Genomic DNA, 18,035 nt, shown 5'->3' on the forward strand with positions numbered 1-18,035 from the left:
ATTGATGCCAATAAAGAACCTTTATTTTTAAGAGTGATGTGAAAAAGTATTTTCAACAACAGGTCTCCACACGAGATGTGGGCCATCCTAAATTTGACCACAACTATAGCACATATTTGACATTATTATTCACACTAGGCTATACAGTCTCCTAGACAGTGGCTTATATTCCTCATTATCTGCGGTTCAGAGCATTTGAAATGCCGCGCCTCTGCACGCCTCGCATTTTATTCTTCCTTTTTAACAGCCGCCCCAGGCGTTCGTGACGGGTGATCAGACAGACCGGGAGCGCGCGCAGATCCGCCCTCCAGACGCCATTTCTCGGACGGTGTGGGGAGCTGAAGCAGCTTTTACACCAATCCTGGGAAGGAACAGAAAACACAACAAACAGACATTTTAAAAAAGTCCTCTAGGTCGTCTAGTGGCGTGGCAGCGTCGTGCATCATATAGGGGAGCGCCGCTAAAGGAGGGAAACTTTCTGTTGCGAGATTATTCACAATTAGTTTTGTGTGAAGACGTGTTGCGGGCCGCCATTTTTGTTACAGCCTTCGAAGTCTGTTGGGAGTCTAAATAAGAGACAAAACTCTTCCGTACTTTGGGTTAGTACACGAAGAAGGACTCGTTGTTGGACACGACCGACATATGTCGCCTTGAATCGTCATGCAGAGCGATTTATTAACGTATTATGGCGTTGTTTGTCTCATCTTGAGCGGACGGTGATTGAGGACGGCTAGCTGGCTAACGCGTTATATTGTCTCATAAGCTGCAGCTACTTTAACGGAAGAGAGAGCGGAAAGGGGAACTTTAAATTTAAATACGCGTTTTTGGGTTCGTTGAGAACTTTTGGGTTTGTTTAAACCTGTATTATGCCCGTCGTGATTCCTGTGTTGGTGGAAATTTAGCGATGCATCAAAGTTGGTTGACGCCAGTCGCAGCCTGTCTGGTCAAACGTCAGGTTGCGGTTTAGTAGGACTCTCGGATCAAAAAGTGTTTGGTCACTTGTAAGAATAGGCGTTTGTTGTTTTAATTAATTGCTTATTTCTGTTTTCTTTTTCGAATTCATTCGCCACAGTTGTATTTTGAGCAAACATGTCGTCTGCACGGTTCGACTCCTCGGACCGAGCCAGCTGGTATTTCGGGCCGGTTTCGAGACAGGAGACGCAGAATAGGCTACAGGGACAGAGACACGGGATGTTTTTGGTGCGAGATTCCTCCACCTGTCCTGGTGATTATGTACTGTCAGTGTCCGAAAACTCCAAAGTTTCTCACTATATCATCAACTCTTTGCCAAACAAGAGATTCAAGATAGGCGACCAAGAGTTTGATAATCTACCAGGCCTTTTGGAGTTCTATAAAATACATTATCTGGATACGACCACCCTGATAGAGCCAGCGCCAAGGTAAGAGCCTCTTTTCGTTTTGACATCGTCACATCATACACCCCTCTTCTCACTAAAGTACATTTCCCTCCCCTTATTATGGCAAGCCGTTTAAACATTCATTCATTGAAACTGTTTTATGGTACTCATTCTCTTTTTTTTCGTCTCAATTTTACTAGTGACTATTTTTTTTTTATATTTGTACTGATTCATAATACTTATTACTATTGGCCGACTGATATTGTTTTTTTTGACAGCCGATGCAGATATCTTGGAAAGCAGGGTGCCAATATAAAGTCAATAGAATTTTAATTTTATTTTAATTAATATTTAAGAAATTTGAAATCATTTGACAATGGATTAAAAAATAAATGTAAAATAAACATACTTATACTTTAGGTGACATTTTAATAAAAATATAATTTAAAAGGAAGTAGACACTGCCCAACAGGGCACTCGGTATTCTGGGAAGTTTGTGTGCATTGGGAATCATATTTTTCTAATAAAGCCAGGGAAACACTAATTTTACATACAGCACACAGAGAAAATGACATGAATATGACAGTGGGGCAAATGCATAAAGCACAGCATAATTTGAAATCACGAGTTTAAAGCACAGACCAACCATCATACAGAGAACACGTGATCATGCTGGATAAAAATGCACACTTCACAAGATCTCACAGCTGGATTCAACTAAGTTTGCAAGGTTTGTGAAATGAAATGTTCATTAGCCATTCAAAGATTTGTTTAAATTATATAAATGCGTATTTACTTTATGCTGACGGCAAAAGAGAAAGTATTATAATGTTTGCCTTTCTATTAATAATATAAAAGCAATCGTTATAATACTTATTGTAAACATTAATTCCTTTGTTTAACTGTTCTATCTGATTGTTAGACAGACTTCTATCCATATTAGACGGAACTGTTAACGATGACAGTGAACAAGAGAGAGAATGTGAGCTTTCAGGGCTTGAAATTAACTTTTTTTACTTGGTAGGACTGGTGCTCCCAACTTCAAGAAAAAATTAGGAGCACCCACTGAATACACGGCTCCAGACTGCGACCATTTTTTTTCTGACAGTATGACTGAATTTTGTGTGCAATGGCACTGGCTCGACCACCACATTTTTCAACTCATAAACTCTGCCATTTCTGGTGCATATTATAAAATATCAAACGACAAACGAAACTGAAAGCATAACAAATCGCGCTAATCATTTGAGCTGCGCAGTGCTTTTAGAGCCTGGTTTATACTCGCCGCGTCCGCACGATTGCGAATCAAAAATTATGTGAATATTGAGGATTTATTTTCTTATTTGGAAGTTTTATTTTTGTTTTCATTTTGAAAAGCTTGTTATCTTTGCTGTTTACCTCAAGTTATGCTATGGAAGCTCTCTTATCTATTTTTTTTTTATTTGATTCCTGTGTTTGCTAAACGTACTGTTATTTATTAGTCTGTATATAATACAGGATGTGGTGTATGCCATGCCTCATCTTATTTGTTTTTGTCAATAAATGCTTTGTAAGCTAGTTTGACATTGTACCTTAAGGTTTTATCGTTGTTGTAATTTTTAATTAAGAATAACAAAGAATCCATCTTTTGTTTTAGTCTTAAAAAGTGAAATATGTATAGATGTCTGTATGCCAATCAGACAGTTATCTTTTCTTGTAAAACGTGACAACAAGATAAGTGGCAAAAAGAGTGATTGGTGGGGAGAATGAGTCTAGAGCCCTGGAATATTAAGGATCATCACAACTGCCAGTTGCTTGAAAGGGCTGGAATTTTGTAGCCATTCAATATTAGAGACAACCCCAGCATTTTAATCATGACCCAAACAAAGATCCTGCATACATGAGCCATTTCAGATGTCAATTATAGTGAATAATTTCAAAATCTGAAGCAATAACAGAATGGACTGACTTTAGCTTTGTGAATTTATGCTACATAAAACATCTGCACCAAACAAAAACAGCGAGCTGGCTGAATGTAATTACAGATTCACTCTCTGACAGCAGGTGGCACTTATGGAATGGGCAATATAGCATTTCCTTGGTTACAGCTGTAAACAAAGCAGCGCTGCAGTGCTTTTTTTTTTTCCTTTTTTTTTTATACATGCATTAGACATAGGCAACAAGAGAAGATGTCATTTAAACTTTTCCCAAGACAGTCATATAAATCCCCACTTCCAATTCAATATTTAGGATTTCCTTTCTATATTTTGCACATAGTGAACAATGAGTTTGTTCTGCTTGCTACAGTATTCTCTTCTCTTTGCAAAAGGGAGTGATTGGCGGCTAATATATAACCAGTCTAATTATTAAAACACACATTAGATAGATTGGTGGACCGGTCATTGCAGGGCTCGCAAAATTTCAAAATCCCTGGTAGCCCTTCGGGCAGGTACTCAAAAATTTATTTAACTAGCCCAAATAAAAAAAAGGCCTTAAAAAAAAAACATATATATATATATATATGTCAGATGTTCAAAGAGTTCAAATGTCAATCAAAAATATTAAGACACAAATATCAACAAATATGAAGGAAGGAATTTTATTTCACTATTTACAGGGTATCTGCAGAATTTAAAAAAAGACATGTAAGGCAATTTATGACCCATTTTAAGAGCTGCACGAGTAAAATGAACACAGTATGAGTGGGGTTGGACAATTTTTATGGTAACATACAGTATTGAGCCATAAAATTACATGATTTACAGTTCAGATACAGGTTTTCACAAAAAAAGGAATTTATGAAAAGGGTTAAATCTGGCATATAAATTGTCAATTTAAAACGTATAAATATTATTGTCTTAATTGTTTGGATGTTTAGAAGGCACATTAACGTCTTTCTAATTTACAACTCTGTGTTGGCTGCGTAAAAACATGGTAACGGCTGTACATAAAGCAGCTCCGCTCTAAATGCTGCTTTATCAGGAATTGTAGGTAAAATGAAATAAAAATGCCAACGACACGTTTCTGAGGACAGTCGGTTCCCTTCAGATACATTCAAATTAAGACATCCGTGCTGCGTTTTGACTTGAAACGTGCAGTGCTTATTTATTTCAGGACATCATTGCCTTTTGAAGTTTAATACTACTCAAACTTAACATCGGGCTAGCGATTTTGCGAGCCCTGCATTGTATCAGCTTACAGCAGGCATGTGCAGTAATTGGCGAACGTTTAGCAGAGAAATTAAGAAGTCGCACCACAACAATTATTTGCGCTCACACAAATGCTCTCAAATATATTTTGCACAGATTACATTTCGGGACCATATGCAACAAAAATGGTCGCAATTTCGAGCCCTGGCTGTGTGCGCTCAGGCGCTGCCTTTCTCAGTGCCATCAAAATAAAAGTCTGGCATGCCGTCAAAATGAAAATCTGCTGACGGACACCATGCTGCGTTGTTACGGGAACATGCCAGCTGCTCCCCGGCCCTTGACGAATGTGATTCGCGGATTAATTGCACAGCTTAACCATCATAGAGTGAAAATTTATCATTTGCATGTGTTTTTAAGTCCTGTCAGTTTAACAGGGCGCATATGAGCGAGCGAGAGAGAGAGGGCTCGCGCTCACCTTCACCGTCTTCAAACAACACAATCGCTGTCTTGCTCTCTCTCCGTCGCGCATATTAATCAAAATCAATTGACACGATGGTGTCGAAAAAAACAAAAACAAAAAATAAAAAACTATCCAGTGATGAAATGTTTTCTGTGTTGTCAAATCTTGTGCGATATCCTAAACTGCCGAGATAATTACACAACGCATGCCGTACACGTCAGATTCGCGAACTAATGATTCCTTTGAACCGATTCAATTTAATGAATGGTTTAAACAACTGACCTGTCCAACACTGAATTCACGAGACGTCTGAAAAATCTGTAACACTTTACAATAATGTTCTATTTATTAAACTATTTAACTACATTATTTAACATTTACTATTAGTAAACTGCACTTCTACAACATTGTTAATTTCAACATTTAGGCTATAGCCTTCATTGTTGAAATCAAGAGTTGTACAGTATTTGTTAACATAGTTAATGCACTGTGAAGTAACATTACCAAACAATGAACAGCTGTGTTTTTATAAACTAAGATAAACAAAGATGAATAAATATAGTAACAAAAGTATTGCTCATGGTAAGTTCATGTTAGTTAATATGTTAACAATTCAAACCATATCCTAAAGTTGCAAACAAATAATTTACTCTAATTTAAATAATACTCTGATGTTTAAATCATTTAAAATGAGAATGTAAGTGTGCTCACCCCATTTTTGTTTGTAAGAAAAAATTAGATTAGATTTCATATCGCAATATATATCGCAGAAAAATAAAATATCACAATGTCATTTTTTCCCAATATCGTGCAGCCCTACTTCTCACTCCAAAGTCCCCACTCCAAGGGGATAGGGATGACCACTTCCATTTGAAATTTGCCCCGTGAACCGTGTCTTGATCTGGTAGCCTATCTTGTGCATGATGTTTTTTAGATTTTGACCAAATGTGTTAAACAAAAGAAAATACAATCAGCGCATTAAAGATATTAAAGTAGGCCTATTTTTTCAAGATATTTAAAAAAGTTTGCAGCATGGATAAAAAACACTTTACTCCTATAAGCGTAGGAGTAACTCCTAAATTAGAAGGCTGTACGTCACATTTTATTATTAACATTATTTTATTATCATTCAGAAACAATATAGGCTAAAACACTGGTAAATAAAGCAAAATATTAACACTACAAACACAATTAGGCTATTTTAGCGAAACTGAAGTCTAACGCTCTCATTCTGCATGAATCCAAATGTTTTCATATTTACAATGTATCTGGATCTAAAATATTATTTATGTAAACTAAGGCTGGGTTTTGAGACAAATTTCACGATTCGACTCTCATTCACAAGCTTTCAATTCGATTACCGATTCGATTCAATATCGATTATTTTGGATATTTATCAGGTACAGTACATCCCAAATTTTCTCAAGGAAAAAAATCTCTTAACTAATGCTGTAAAATATAGCCTACATGAGTCAGTTGTTACTACATTACAATAATACTGAAGCTTAAAATGGACTGATTTGTTGAAATTTCACTTAAAATTTTCATAATAGTTACAATTACACTATTTCTACTTCAATTCATTTTTTTTAAAATATAAACATAATGGTGGCTGTCATAAAACTTGATGGATTTATTCAAGCATAAATTAAACATTGAAGAACAGTAAAAATGTATAATGAATATGTTATGGTGCATATATTTAGCAAAACGCCCCTCTCTACAGTTTATTTTTCTATGGGACTAATAAGATTATGATAGATCATAGATAATGAGATTAAACACTGAATATGTTTGTTTCTGAGGTAAATGTGATGTTAGATGACATTGTTTACAAGCCTTTGTATTGACATCTTTGCACAGCTGAAACGCTGAATGAGCTTGTAAAGTTGTACCCTTTCTGTGAACATACCTTTGGATTTTTAGTCATGACTCATGTTTATTTTGTGCTGAAACTAGTATTAATGTCATAATGTGGCATTAATACTATGCGCTGCTGCGTCTGTTGAACTGAGGTGCTACAGCGATCTGTCAGTCCAGATTAAACAGCACCAAAATGGCATTTATTGATTGCATACTGCAATAAAATGGACAGAATTTGAAATGAGACTTTGTTTCATATTAAAAGTACCAAAGCAAAATGCTTATTGCAATATATTTAATGGGAAGTGCCCTTCAACATTCTGAAAACAGGCTAGACTAATCGATTCTTGGGATTTAAAGGGATAGTTCACCCAAAAATCAAAATTATGTCATTAATGACTCACCCTCATGTCGTTCCAAACCCGTGAGACCTCCGTTCATCTTCGGAACACAGTATAAGATATTTTAGATTTAGTCTGAGAGCTTTCTGTCCCTCCATTGAGAATGTATGTACGGTATACTGTCCACGTCCAGAAAGGTAATAAAAACATCCGTTAGAATTTTTTGAAGCATCGAAAATACATTTTGGTCCAAAAATATCAAAAACTACGTCTTTATTCAGCATTGACTTCTCTCCCGGGTCTGTTATGAGCGCGTTCACAGCACATCCGGTTCGCGAACGAATCACTCGATGTAACCGGATCTTCTTGAACCAGTTCACCAAATCGAACTGAATCGTTTGAAACGGTTCGCGTCAACAATAAGCATTAATCCACAAATGACTTAAGCTGTTAACTTTTTTAACATGGCTGACACTCCCTCTGAGTTCAAATAAACCAATATCCCGGAGTAATTCATTTACTCAAACAGTACACTGACTGAACCGAGCCAGATAACGAACGAAACATTGACTCGCTCTCGAGTCAAGAACCGGTTGCATCGGTTTTCGGATCACCGGTAGTGATGGGAAGTTCTGTTCTTCTCCGCGAACCGGTTCTTTCGGACAGTTTGATTCAATAAACCGGTTGCCGAAAACGGTTCAACAGTTCTTTTGCGCTCGACGTAATGACTTCATTGCCGATGATTGCCCTTGATTCAAGCCTTCGGTTTACCCGCGCTCATAACATTAGCACAGAATCGGTTCAGAATCAATCACCAAAAGAACCAGTTCGGTTAAGACGCGCTGTGTGTCAGTCTGAATCACGCATGCGCAGTATCATCAGCTCCTCGGTTCTCGAACCGGACGCGTCCGACAGAAACGGTTCTTGACTCGAGAACGAGTCAATGTTTCGTTCGTTATCTGGCTCGGTTCAGTCAGTGTACTGTTTGAGTAAATGAATTACTCCGGGATATTGGTTTATTTGAACTCAGAGGGAGTGTCAGCCATGTTAAAAAAGTTAACAGCTTAAGTCATTTGTGGATTAATGCTTATTGTTGACGCGAACCGTTTCAAATGATTCCGTTCGATTTGGTGAACTGGTTCAAGAAGATCCGGTTACATCGAGTGATTCGTTCGCGAACCGGATGTGCTGTGAACGCGCTCATGACAGACCCGGGAGAGAAGTCAATGCTGAATAAAGTCGTAGTTTTTGATATTTTTGGACCAAAATGTATTTTCGATGCTTCAAAAAAATCTAACGGACACTCTGATGTCACATGGACTACTTTGAAGATGTTTTTATTACCTTTCTGGACGTGGACAGTATACCGTACATACATTCTCAATGGAGGGACAGAAAGCTCTCGGACTAAATCTAAAATATCTTATACTGTGTTCCGAAGATGAACGGAGGTCTCACGGGTTTGGAACGACATGAGGGTGAGTCATTAATGACATAATTTTGATTTTTGGGTGAACTATCCCTTTAAGAATCAATATCATTCCATAAGAATTTTTTTTTTTTTTTTTTTACCCAGCCCTTATGTAAACTATGGGCTTTGTTGTTCATTTGCATTTTCAACATAAAACATCCTTAGGCTATAAACAGCACAGTGAGGCGGTGGTTACGCTGAATGGCAAAGACTGTACTACGGACTATTTAAATTGAGCAGTGAAATTTTTTATGTATCTTTAACTGTATTTTATTTTGACAGGCTGCAATGTCAGGTTAGCAAAAATATGTTGTATGTGCTTATGAGTCCCTGACACGATTAAAAACTGTAAAGCTTTTGCAAAATAAAGAAAATGGCTTTCCTTTCCGTGAATTTTGGAGCACTTTACAATGATCCAAACTCAGCACACTTTTGTCTTACGATTTGTTAATCTGTTAATAATTTAAGTGAAATAAATAACTTATAACTTAAATAACTGTGAATCCGTTTTCCTGCCATTCTTGCTGGTTTCAAACACGCAAAAAGCTGCATTTTACCTGCCATTCATTTTCACTTAAATGTAGGCCTAATGCTTAATTGGCAGCGCTGCTTCAAGTCGAACAAACACACCTAACGTGCGCATATTTGCATCGCTTTAATTGTTCTCTGTAGATCCCAACTTCTCACACACCACAACTGTCAATTATGTACAATTCCTGCATGTTATTGGTCAAACTACTTTGGATGTTTTAGGCAATATAAAAATCTTAGCCAGGACGTGTCCCGTATAAATGGCCTATATGACCACCCTAAATTAAGAAAATGTCCATAGTGGCAATAATATAAGTTTGTTGATACAAGTCACATGGTTGGTTAAAGCTGTGTATTCAGTTAAACAAAATAGATTTTATTGATTACAGTATGAGGATAATATTTGGCAGTTTTGCATCACCATCCAAAATTGGTATCATCGGAAATCTTAGCCAGCTAATATGCTGATAGTAAATTGAGAAAAGTACTGATCACTGTTGGCTTGCATATGAGTTATTATAAAATACTAATAACATAAAATAGGTGTTACTGGTTTTAATGAATAACCGTTAAAACAGCTTGCCATATCTTTGCTGATTTTTCTTCACATTTATTCTTATCCTCAGATTATTATTGTCAAGATGATCAGTTGAACATATCTGTAATTCCCCTGAATTTCCTTCCTGTATGTTTTAAAATGTTCTCATTGAGCTGTGCAATAAAAAGATATTCAGTCATTCCTAATCACGATACCAGGAAGTTAACTGTACATGTGAAAGTGCACATTCAGTAGTGGATTGGGTATTACAAAAGACGAACCGCTTAGCAAGAAGTGGATTTAAGCATTTCCTCTTTGTTGTGCTGTTTAAAATCCACCTTTTGTTGTTGATTATTCAATCCTAAAAATTCTTTCATCATTGTAATACAGGTACCCCAGTACCTCTCTGCCCAGTGGTCCTATTCAGCCGTCCGGGGGAATTGGAGATGAGAACCAGGAGTATGTGCGGACTCTTTATGACTTCACTGGTAGCGATGCTGAAGACCTTCCTTTCAAGAAGGGTGAAATCCTAATTATTCTAGACAAGCCTGAGGAGCAGTGGTGGAGTGCCAAGAACAAAGAAGGCCGAGTAGGCATGATTCCCGTTCCCTATGTAGAAAAGTTGGTGAGGCCTTCGCCTCAGCCCGGCCTTGGTTCACGTAATTCCAATAGCTATGGCATCCCTGAGCCAGCACACGCCTATGCTCAACCTCAGACTCCATCGCCCATTCCTCCCATCACACCCGGCGCTGTCATCAACCCACTGCCTTCCATGCAGAATGGGCCAGTAATGGCGAAGGCAATCCAGAAACGAGTGCCTTGTGCATATGACAAGACTGCCTTAGCACTGGAGGTAGGAAGCTAAATTATGGATTTCTGTAAACCAAAATTTGCATTTGGCACCAGGAGAGGTGAATCTGCAAGTTTCCATTGTTTTATGGATGAGGGATAATACGAGCAGCCTTATGCCCACCGAAACCCATACAGTCATCTATTTCTTTCAGTTTACTAATTACCAAATATTATTCAGTAAGCATAGATTTTTGCTGGCTAATCTATTGGTTGATTTATAGTAATACAAGATGCAGTACTGGCTGCCATAGACACCTAATGAAGTTATTTCTCTATCATTTATTAGATTTAACTGGTGCAGTGATCACACATTTAAAGGGACTATTTACCCTTCATTACTTTAGCTCAGATGGTGCTGATAGCATGGAAATGTGAAATGACCAATATTTTCTTTTGATGACACACTTGTCAGCTCAGTTCTATGTTTTTGAGGGACTTTCCTTAAGACCTATAAACTTGTTTGTGAAAAATGCTTTAGGAGAAAATAAAGCTTGTGTTTGTAGGTGTTTGTTCCTGTACTCACTGACTTAAAATGGATTTTTAATATGTTAGACTATTTTCATTTGCTTCTACTTTTCATAGTTTGCCATTTGCACGTGTCTCTAAGAACTGTTGCACAAAGACTCTCTCCACAGTTACTAATCATTTTTGAGTGGGTAGGCTCTATTTTGTGTTTAATTCAGTATAGAATTTATTGTTGGTTTGTTCAGTGTCTAGAATGAAATTCCATACTTAGTCATCGCACCTAGCAAGTTCCAGTACTCCTCTATCCGTTTATACTTGCAAGGCCTTGTCCATATGTAGAAACCATTATATAAGCTATGTCTTAGTCAGCCTGAGAATGTGTCAGTTGATTCTGGCAGGTGCAGGGAAAAAGTGGGGAAGCTCATGGATACAGATTTACTTTGTCATTTGGCCCCATTATTTATATATATATATATATATATATATATATATATATATATATATATATATATATATATATATATATATATTTAGTTATATATATATATATATATACACACACACACTTATTTTTGTTTTTGTCTTTTTGTAAATAATTTTTCTGTTTGTCTGCTGTATTTTACATATGAGTGGAGCTTATATATGGAAGCAAGGATTATGACAGTTTGTTATGGCCTAAAGCAAAATGGTCTGATTAAGAAAAGCTATTTAAAGCATTTTGGGAAAATGAAACATGTTGGTTAATATGCAGAGTCCTGTGTAATTGGTGTCAACATGATAATAACTGTAACTCTGTACTGCTTTATGCACTCCATATCTTCGAAAAATATGTTGTTCCTTGGATCTGATTTCTGGTGGGCAGGACATAATCTTTTCCACAGGCTTTTCCTGAGTTTTATAGATTAGGGTTTGATAATGTCAGAGCTTTCCCAGTTTAAGAAGCCAGTTATATTTTTCTCATTTTTTTTCTCTATTCGAAATGCTTTAAAAGACCTGTACGTTATTATTTTTTTTTTTAGTTCATCTTGTTTTTGTTTTCTTATAGGTGGGCGACATTGTGAAAGTGACTAGAATGAACATCAGCGGTCAGTGGGAAGGGGAGGTAAATGGCCGGAGAGGTTTATTCCCTTTCACCCATGTGAAAATATTGGACCCCCAAAATCCAGATGAGAACGAATGATCTGGGCCATGCGATGTCAGCACCCTGTCAGCTCGCCGGCCTCCTCATCAAGTCACCACCGGTATTACGCTTGCCTGCCTTGGGGCTCAGCCGTGGCGCATTTCTCAAGCAAATCATTTGCGTGGCTTCTGACTGTTTACAGCTCCGAAATCAAACGGTTCTTAATCCCCCTCACTTGGTTACAGGTGAATCAGTATTTTTTTGTGTGTCTGCCCTTAATATTCAGTTGTTTCCACACATTGGCCATCTGTACCTCTGACAAGGGGAAATGGGGCCTCCAACGTGACCTGAGCCTTCTTGCCACTCTCCTGCAGTTTTCTGTCTTCAGCTTTATCTTTTGCCAGCTAAACTATGTTAAGAAAGGGAAATGAGGATGATTATACCCTCTGGTTTGATTACCAACTGTTCACCCAAATTTGATCTTTTATTTTGTCTTTTGTTACATTTAAACAGAATCCTAGTGATACTGATCTGACCTTTGGTAACAGCCATGACTTGAAGATGAAGGTAGGGTATTGCAGTGGCAGGTTCTTAAAGTAGCAACAATTGCACCACTCCTTCTGATTGACCGTAGAAACAGACTCACCAGTTTAAGTCTTTTTATATTTTTCCCTCAGCTAGTATGTGGGACTAGTCTGCTGTAGCCTTTTTATTTGTGCCATAATAACTTATCTGTAAATTGCAGTAGTAGTGTAGCTAGATGGTTGTGGCTAGACTCTTCAGGGGATCTTTTGAATGGTGAAGGGCTTGCCTGTGGAGCTTTTTGCACCCGGTTGTGATGCCTTAGGTGCAAGATTGGGTCTGGGGAGTAAAAACGCACCTCATCGATTCCATTGGACAAGCTGGAAATGTCACCTGTGCAATCATGAGCTCATCTCTAGAGGACTGGATTCAGTGTCTGATTCTCCTACTCTGTAAAGGTGGCAGTAACGTTTGGATCTTGCTCCATTTCATGACTGTTACTGCACATCACAAGGCTATAACTTTGATTGTTTCTGCCCAATTTTGATTCAGTAACCTGACATAAACATGACTTTTAGGTTTTGTCCATCTGTAATCAGTTTCTTTTATTAGCCAGGTGTTAATGTGTGTTGAAATAAACTGGCGTTTTTTAAAAAGGGATTTAAAAAGCCTGCTGGTGGCCTCTGTGCATGACCTTCTGGCCAAGAGGGATTTCCCTCTTAGGTTAAATGCTGCTTCATGTCATGTCTTCTGTTTCTGTCTGTTGATTTTTCTTTATTTTTCCTTTTTGAAATTAATTCATCTTTGTTTGGTTTACATCCCTAGCATAAAGTTAAGGCTAAATATTCATATTAAGCAATAGACCAACCCGTATCTTTTAGAAGTGCTCAAATAATTTAAGGTTTCAGATACATAAGTTTTTCTTTTTTTTCTAAGGCTTTAACAGTATTACTGTTTGTTTCACATTACAAAATATCCATGTGGTCTCATTTGTTGAAAATGAAAATTTGTGCCTTTTATTTTCTTACATCATTTACATGTGTTAATATTTCCCATGGTTAACACCCGTGCTGGTATTACCCATTATGTACAGAACGAGTAAATAAAATTTATGTCTACTTCTCTGTGAGTGTTTGACCAACTTTCTGTGAATATGGACTTGCCGTGGTTATGAAGAACCTGAAAATATTAGGAAATATCATAGAATTTAATATAATTCTAAAATGCTTTGGACATTTACATAGTGAATACTGTTTTTCACTAGTTATGTTTTATTGTTTACATCTGAATTTTAAATATTGGTACCACACACACAAATGAAAATCCATCACAGCAGTTTCTGCTACATCGAATCCTAAAAATAAAACTTGTAATCACAAATGGCTGCTTATGAAAAAGTCTTTAATTAATTAAAGGTATAGTTCATCCAGCAATGAAAAATATGTAATTTACTCGTCCTCAAGTTTAAAATCTGTATGAATTTCTTTCATATGTTGAACACAAAAGATAATACTTAAAAAAAAAAAAAAAAAAAAAAAAATGTTGGTAACCAAACAGTCGACGGTAGCCATTGACTTCTATAGCATGGAAAAAGAACTATGGAAGTCAGTGGCTACAATCATATATTTTGCCAACATACTTGAAAATATATTATTTTTGTCAGCATAAAAAAGAAACTCGTACAGGTTTGGAACAACTTCAGGGTGCGTAAATGACAGGATTTTCATTCTTGGGTGAACAATCTCTTTAAATAGAAACAGAAGTACAAATATCATTCTGGAGACTTCTGAGTCCTAAAGTGGGTCATTTCAAAGCTTCTGTTTCTACAGACATTTTGTTCAACCAAACAGTGACGTAACAGCCTGTTTAGAGACAGTGTTCAGTATCTGGAACAAGAGGTTGGTTACTCCATCTCACTTGAATTTTTTTATTAGCACCAGTTGTGATTGTGACTGTGCCCTGGAGACAAGACATAATTAAAGAATTTTAATGAAGTGTCCAAAAAAAGAAACCCTGTGCTATGATGACCTAGAGAAAGTTATGAAGGTCAAGCTTTGCTTTTTTTCCAAGTAAATCAGGAGCCCTTCTTTTTAAATATTTGTATCTGTGACCTTTATGTAATGAATGCATCAACATCATCACAACTTGTGGCTCAGGTTCTTTTCACAAGTATTTCCTTGTCTGTCGCCATGGATTCATCATGGCAGTCTGCCTTATCGATTTGAGAGCACTGTGTAGTAACTGGTGACAAAGGAATATTCAGGGAAAGTTTGTACAAAACAACCTGGAGGCTATGTAAAGGTAAAGTGTGTAATTTCTCCGCCCCTATATAACCGCAACAAATGGGACTCCAGTCTGTTTGAGCAGTTCAATCATTTTCCTAAGGCTATAGTGTGATGAGTAACAATTACAGCTAAATAGATTGCAAATCTTGTATTTCTCATACAAAATGGGTGGTAACTAGCCAGAATAAGCTGCAAACTGGACCAGACTGGTTTAAGTTAATAGTCAATAGAGTGACTAAGCAGACGTAACAACCTTTGTTGAGTCAACGTAAATGATGAAGGATGGGAGGAATGAAATTATGTTATGGTGGTGTAGAAATTACTCACTTCACCTTAAAAATGGTCTCTAGGTTTCAACTATCTAATTCTAAATCTAATTTAAAATTATGTAACCTACTTCTAGAAAACTTTCCAAATTCAAACATATCAAACACCATTTTGTTATTGAGATATAGTCACTCTTTAAAGCCAGCTAAATGTTATTTGCAAGGCGTCTGCTCATGGCTTTTAGATGATAGTGTTGGTTTAAAGATTCTTACAAACAGGTGCAGATAAGTTTGACAGCATCAAACCATTACCCAGGACTGTGTATCCGATTTGGAAGCCTGGCAGACACTGCAATGGAGGAGCTAAAAATAAAGCAAATTGCGCAATTGTTGCTGGGCTTTGATATTTATTGACTGATATTTATTTTAGGAAGCTTGTAGAGGGAGAAGTGGACTTTGTCAGTTGAATCGGATGCACAAAAGTAAAAGTAATTTGATTTATGTCAAGATAAAATTAGTATTGCATAAATTTCAGTGATGACATTTTTTTTTTGTTGTTGTTGTATGAGCAAAACTCCAGATTTATTACATATAAAAGTTACTTGTTTTAAATCTTTTAAAAGTTAATCAGAAGTGAAAATTGTTCAGAGTTGAATCAAAACAGATTTGGAGCATTACATCACTTGCTCAGGTCCTCTGCAGTGCATGGGTGCCGTCAGAATAAGAGATCAAACAGATGATAAAAACATCACAATAACGCACAAGTAATCCAAATGATGCCAGTGAAGTGAAAATGTGCATGTAATAAATCCGTTTTTAACCTCAAACTGTTTCTTACAGCTAAAATATGAGTCCTCTATTCATAAAGTTGTGTAGTCTGAATATCAAGAGAAATATGCACAAATCAAGCACATTTAAACAGTCCAAAAATGTTCTAAAATATGTTAGTGGATGTAAGAGGACTTGACGAAATGTTATTATGGATTATGCACTTGTATTTTTGCCAGAATTATTACTTTAAAGGCTGAATCATGATTGAGTATACTTGGAAAACACTGGTTGTGGATTTGACACTGTTCACTTATGTAATGCATGACATGGAATGGAAACATCAAATGAATAAAATCAACAGTTCAACATATGTCCCGTAAAAACTGCAAGTCTGTCCGAATTTAAATCTATTTCACCTGAGCATGTGATGTTGTTGACTTGCTGCACAGTGAAATTTTGTTTTTAGAAACCGTGCATGGTTATTTTAACTTAACATACGAACACTCTCATATTTGCTGTGTGTAGAAAGCCTATTTTAAAAGCATAATACAAGACCATAACTCTCACATGAGGTTAACTGTGAGTCCTCTTCTCTTCATCGAGTTAAATTTGCATAATTAAATGTGATATCACCCATCAAGATTGATGGAAATTGATTATTTTTGAGAATCATCACTTGGCTACTGAAACAGGTCGATGAAGGCCCATTTCAGCCCATTACCAGCTTGTCCCAAGGATAATTCTGCTGCTATAGATTGAATTTTACCATAATGAGTGGTGTGCTCTTAAAGTGACAGTCTCAATTTCAGCATAAAATGACATTTCAGATATGTAGATGTAAAAGATTAAACATAAAGATGTCTTCTGTAATCACTTTGCAACACAGTTTCTCTTTACTGTTAAGGTGCTGCAAGGTAAACCTTGGTCGCCGTGATTTTGCCAAGTAAGACATGATCCTGGATCAACATAACTGTCCAAAAATATCGACTTAACCCAGTATCTACCCCTAAACCTAACCCTATTCCTATAATTTATTCCTAAAATCAGTGTGAGATGATAGCTGTTTAACAAGGGAGTAGAAACACCTAACCCTGATCGTAAGCCTAAAACAGATATTTTCTAAAAAGTTATCCCTCAATTCTGATTGGTTGATAGGAATGTTGATCCAGGAACATGTTGCACTTGGTGAAATCACATTCACTGTAAACCTCATCTCACAGAAAATCTGTGCAAAAACAATGTGCACACAGAACAGGAGAAGTGCAGATGTCCTATATTCAGTCTTTGATTAGTCTCGGTCAGCTGAACCTTCACCACATCTGTGAAGGTAATTATTAAGAATGTTTTAATTGGAACAACGAAGAAAGCACGTTTCCTAGTATCATCTTATTTTAACTACTAAAAATGACAGTAAAATATGCATTTATTGTAATTTTAATCAATTTGGTTATCATTTTGCTGTTAAAATACTTATAAAATATCAAATTAATGGTAAATATTTGCAATTCTGTTGATGTTAAACCAGCATAATTAGCTTCTTTAGCTACTCTGACACATGAGAAACATTTGAACAGTAGGCTATATTATTTAATCATCACCCCTGCTTCTGTTGCAGAGTAAATGTTAGCAGAATGTTGTCTTTGTGTTGTCTAAATCAATCCTGATCCCTTCCAGAATCTTCACGGCTCATTTGGGAGTACTGACGATTAAACATTTACAGGACATACGCCGCTGCCTTCAGCTGAGGAAATGAGGCCATGTTGAGTTATCATGACTCCCCACTGGCTCTCTGTGGGATCTGGGTCAGATATAGAGTCAGAACCGGGGCTCAATTCATGCCCCAGAGATCTTGCTCATCTCTGCTTCTCTTTCTATACCCTGAGCCCTCACCTAATGAGAAACTAAAATGAGGATAATGTTTTACAATCAGCAGGTTTAAAGCACTATTATAATACTTAATCTGCAGCCTGGTATTACAATTTAGGACATTATATAGATAGCCAGTAACCCCAGTGAACAGTGAGCACTCATTGTTATACAATGTAGAATATTCCAATGTGAGAA

General features: G+C 36.8%; 1 protein-coding gene across 1 annotated transcript; it reads left to right on the forward strand.

Moving 5' to 3' along the window:
• The first annotated feature begins 269 nt into the window (after positions 1–269).
• Positions 270–13,773, forward strand: LOC109069464 (crk-like protein). Its single transcript, XM_042748541.1, has 3 exons — positions 270–1,400; positions 10,081–10,543; positions 12,053–13,773. Exons 1-3 carry the CDS (start codon positions 1,090–1,092, stop codon positions 12,185–12,187), a joined length of 909 nt encoding a protein of 302 aa, XP_042604475.1. The 5' UTR covers positions 270–1,089; the 3' UTR covers positions 12,188–13,773.
• Positions 13,774–18,035: the final 4,262 nt, after the last annotated feature.

The sequence above is a fragment of the Cyprinus carpio genome, chromosome B21 (assembly GCF_018340385.1).
Source record: "Cyprinus carpio isolate SPL01 chromosome B21, ASM1834038v1, whole genome shotgun sequence".
NCBI classification, from domain to species: domain Eukaryota; kingdom Metazoa; phylum Chordata; class Actinopteri; order Cypriniformes; family Cyprinidae; genus Cyprinus; species Cyprinus carpio.